We start from the raw sequence: 5,133 nt of genomic DNA, 5'->3' as shown, positions 1-5,133 counted from the left end.
TTCTCATTATTCATATGTATCTCCACATCTTGCATCTCATTTCGATAAACAACCTGAATTGTTATCTCACCCATTTCATGTTGGCACTCCACTTGGAGTCTACACGGTGGTTCGAGTCTTGTTTCGGTCTTGTGTTGTTAGAATTAATATGGTTGATACCTTAGCTAACTTAATCCGTCTAGAACCAATGGAAGACATTGATGTTATCCTAGGTATGGATTGATTAGTAGCTTGTCATGCTGAGGTGGGTTATTGTTACTCTAAAACTGTGAAGTTTGACATTGCGAATATCTCACCTTTTGTTTTTAAGGGTGACGATTGTCCCACTTTAGCTAGCATCATCTCGTCGATGAGTGCTATGCAATTGATGGAAAAGGGAAGCTAATGATTTTTGGCAGTTGTTAGAGATGTTAATGCTGAAGTGCCTAGTCTTGATCAGGTTCCTACTGTTAGAGAATTTCCTGCGTGTTCCCTGATGAGCTACCAAGGATGCCACCTGACCGCGAAGTTGAGTTTTCCATAGAATTAGCTCCAAGAGTCCAACCTGTGTCCATTTCTCCCTATCGTATGGCTCCAACTGAGTTACGAGAATTAAAGCTTCAATTGGAAGACATGTTGGAGAAAGGATTCATTCGTTCTAGCACTTCTCCATGGGGAGCTCCTGTTCTATTCGTAAAGAAGAAGGATGGAACGATGCGACTATGTGTGGATTATCATCAGATCAATAAGCTAACTGTTTGCAACAAGTATCCATTGCCAAGGATTGATGATTTGTTTGATCAACTTCAAGAAGCTATCTGTTTCTCTAAAATCAACCTGCATTCAGGGCACCATCAATTGAAGATAAAAGAGGAAGACATTTCAAAAACCACCTTTCATACCCGCTATGGACACTATGAGTTCTTAGTAATGTCCTTTGGTTTGACAAATGCGCCAGCAGCTTTCATGGATCTGATGAACCGAGTTTTCAAATCTTTCTTAGATCATTTTGTCATCGTCTTCATTGATGACATCTTGGTGTATTCGAAAAGTGCTACAGAGCATGAGTATCATTTGAGGATTGTGTTACAAACCTTAAGTGATCACAAGCTTTATGCTAAGTTTTCTAAATGTGAGTTTTGGCATAATCAAGTGACATTTTTGGGACACATTGTATCAAAAGATGGAATCATGGTAGATCCAAAGAAGGTTGAGGCCGTTCAGAAGTGGCCAAGGCCTACTGCAGTAATGGAAATTCGTAGCTTCCTAGGGTTGGCCAGCTACTATCGGTGATTCATCGAGGAATTCTCGAGAATTTTTTCACCATTAACCAAGTTAACTCAGAAGAATATAAAGTTTCAATGGTCAGAAGCGTGTGAGAAAAGTTTCCAGACGCTTAAGACTTGTCTAACCTCAGCACCTGTTCTTGTTTTATCTTATAGGTCTGGGAGCTTCTCAGTCTTTTGTGATGCATCTCAGATAGGACTTGGTTGTGTATTGATGCAGCATGGCCGCGTTATTGCCTATGCCTCACGATAACTCAAGAAGCATGAGCAGAATTATTCAACTCATGACCTAGAAATGGCAACGGTCGTTTTTGCTTTGAAGATTTAGAGACACTACCTTTATGGTGAGACTTGTAAAATCTACACGGATCACATGAGTTTGAAGTATATATTTCAACAGAAGGATTTAAATTTGAGGCAACGAAGATGGATGGAGTTGCTAAAAGATTACGATTGTACCATTTTGTATCATCCTGGAAAGGCAAATATTGTAGCAGATGCCCTCAGTAGGAAATCTATGGGTAGCTTGGCCTATATCACTCTTGCAAGGAGACCAATTGTTGAAGAAGTCCATCAATTGGAGGCTGGTGGAATTAAATTTGACCTTGGAGAATCAGGAATTTTCTTAGCACATGTTCGAGGCCAATCTTCCCTGATAGAACAGATTAAAGCTGCACAAAGTGATGACCCAAAACTAAGAAAGCTTACGGAAGATGTTCACAATGGGAGGAACTCAGACTTTTCTCTTGATCAAGATGTTTTGCGTTGTGGTCAACGCTTATGTGTGCCAGATAACCACGACTTGAAGAAAGCTATTTTGGAGGAGGCTCACAATTCTAAGTACACAGTTTATCCAGACTCCAATAAGATGTATCAAGATTTGAAACAATTATTTTGGTGGAAAGGCATGAAGAAAGACATAGGAGTTTTTGTTTCTCATTGCTTAACTTGCCAACAGGTTAAAGCTGAACATCAAAGACCTGCTGGTTATTGCAATAAATTGAGTAACCTAAATGGAAGTGGGAAAGGATTATGATGGATTTTGTAACAGGTTCACCTCGTAGTTTTAAAGGTTTTGATTCAATTTGGGTAATTGTGGATAGAATGACGAAGTAGGCCCACTTTCTTCCGGTGAAAATAACTTTTAGTGCAACTTGATATGCTCAACTTTATGTTGATGAGATAGTTAAATTACATGGAATCCCGGTGTCCATTATTTCAGATCGCGGACCTCAGTTCACCTCTCATGTTTGGAAATCTTTTCAGAAAGTGTTAGAAACTCGTCTGGATCTTAGCACAGCTTTTCACCCTCAAACCGATGGACAATCGAAAAGGATGATTCAAACATTAGAAGACATGTTAAGGTGTTGTGTTCTAGATTTTAGTGGAAATTGGGACAGCTATCTATCTTTGATCGAGTTCTCTTATAATAATAGTTATCAAGCCAGTATTCAAATGGCACCATTTGAGGCTCTTTACGGGAGAAGATGTAGGTCACCTACTGGGTGATTTGAGGTTGGTGAGGTTAAGCTTTTGGGGCCAAATTTGGAACAAGATGCAGTTGAGAAGGTTCGCATAATAAGAGAACGTTTATTAGTAGCTCAGAGTAGGCAGAAGGCTTAGGTTGATAACAGATGGCGTAACTTAGAGTTTTCAGTGGGTGATCAGGTATTTCTTAGAGTGTCGCCTATGAAAGCAGTGATGAGGTTTGGGAAAAGAGGCAAGTTTAGTCCTCGCTACATTGGTCCATTTGAGATATTGGATAGAATATGTGCAGTTACTTACCGCTTGGCATTGCCGTCTGAGTTGTCTATGATTCATCCAGTCTTTCACGTATCAATGTTGCACAAATACCTTTCTGACCCATCTCATGTGCTCGCACCACAAGCCATAGAGCTAAAGGAGGATTTATCTTTTGAAGAGGAACCAGTGGCTATAGTTGATCGCCAAGTGAAAAAACTACGTTGTAAAGAGATACCATCTGTGAAAGTTTTTTAGAAGAATCATTCGGTAGAAGAAGCAACTTGGGAAGTGGAGGATGCCTTCCGTATTTGTTTGAGTCTGAAGGTAACTATCACACTTATCACCGTATGTGAGTTCAAAATTTGGGGACCAAACTTCGTAAGAGGGAGAAAATATGTTATAACCGAAGAGAAGAAAAAAAAAAGAAAGAGGGACTTAGTGAGTCACGTGACTTACCCCCCTCTCCAACCCCAATTATTTCTTCCTCCCGAAACCCTTCCTTCTCTTCTCAATTTCATTTCTTCTCTCTTTCTCTTCTCTCCTTCTTCATCCTTTCCATCTTCTCACCTCTTCTTCTTGCAATCACATACTATCATTAAACACACTTCTTTCATTTTACTTCCTTCTCCTTCTCTATTCTATTTTATTCATTCAAATTTCATTTATCACAATCCTAAATCATAGAGTTTCAACTTACTGAGTGAGAAAAGTATTCAACTTTTGAGTTCCGGTTATTATTGAGATTTCAAGATAACTCTTTGACTCAATAATTAGCTATATCTCAAATTTTTATCATCTCTATACTTGTAGGTATAGCAAAATTTGAAATTAAGATTATTGGATTAGAAAATTTGGGACTTTTATCAAAGTGAGTAAGATTATGTTAATTGACAATATTAGTAGCTCACAAATATAATTATTGTTATATTTTTAAAGTTGTAGAATTATTAAACATCATTTGGTAGCTCATTGATGCGCCCAAAGTTGCTTCCGATTCTTTGGAATCAAGTTATGAAAGGATATTATGTCTATAATTATTTTTAAGAGTATTATTATTATCAATATTTAAATTGAATAATTATTTTTCAAGTTTGAAAATATTTGATTATTGTTATTTTTGAGTTTTTAAAATAAATATTGATTTGTGAAACTTATAATTTTATAAAAATATACACGAGATGATATTTATATATTTTGTAAAGCATACATATTTTCTTATTTGACTTTATTAAATTTTAATTAAATTTTGGTATGCATTCCTATATATATTTGATTTACTATGAAATTTAGTAATATGTTATAATCATTAGAGATATGTATAAGTGATTTGGTTTGGATTGGTTTGGGAGACTCTGACTAGAAAATCGTAGTTAACGGCGGTTATGACGTTAATCTAGATGCATCTGACTCAAACCTCAGCTAGCAGGAGCGTTGTTAGCCTAACGTGTAGGCCACACGTTGGATCTGTTATACCGTACGGGCATACTAGAGGAAAGAGCTACCCTTAAAGGTGGAGCCACCCTAAGTGTGTAATATTCGATTTGATTTGACTTTTGGAATGAAATCTCCCATTTCGGTTCATTCTGTTTAATTATTTATCTATTTATTTGCATAATTAATTAATATGAATTCCCCATCTTTGGAAAGAAATATAATTTTCATGGTAAAACTTATATTGTCTCGTGTGTGTTATGGATGTAATGTTTGCTCACTAAGTTGCAAAACTCACCCTATTATATTTCCATGATTTTAGGAATCATTCTAGGTTCCATTCCACCAGCTCCTCAGTAGATCTTAGTCATTTCGGTGAGCCCTTCTTCTTTCCAAAGGTTAAGTAATTATATAATTGAACCTTTGCTCAAAATCTAGATTATGTCAATGCTACATATGCCACAGGCAAGATTCTCGTGTGGGTTATGTTATTTTGAATCTCGAACTGTTTAGATAGTAATTATGATTTGGTTATATAAGACTTATAGATTTAACTATATACTTTAGTTATCAACTTAATATATATGATGCGTATTTTGACATGTTTGGTTGTGGATATGATTGGAATATGTTATTATTGTTGTCTTTGGAAATGGATGTTTATTGATGATATAGGGAGATAATATTTATGTTG

The 5,133-nt window shown here is 36.5% G+C and overlaps 1 protein-coding gene across 1 annotated transcript; it reads left to right on the top strand.

The window, feature by feature from the left end:
- The first annotated feature begins 2,954 nt into the window (after nt 1–2,954).
- On the top strand, nt 2,955–3,263 carry LOC130949023 (uncharacterized). The gene has a single exon (XM_057877861.1). It carries the CDS (start codon nt 2,955–2,957, stop codon nt 3,261–3,263), a length of 309 nt encoding a protein of 102 aa, XP_057733844.1.
- The last annotated feature ends 1,870 nt before the right edge of the window (nt 3,264–5,133 follow it).

The sequence above is a fragment of the Arachis stenosperma genome, chromosome 9 (genome assembly GCF_014773155.1).
Source record: "Arachis stenosperma cultivar V10309 chromosome 9, arast.V10309.gnm1.PFL2, whole genome shotgun sequence".
NCBI lineage: Eukaryota > Viridiplantae > Streptophyta > Magnoliopsida > Fabales > Fabaceae > Arachis > Arachis stenosperma.
This window is presented reverse-complemented; position numbering and strand designations above follow the sequence as displayed.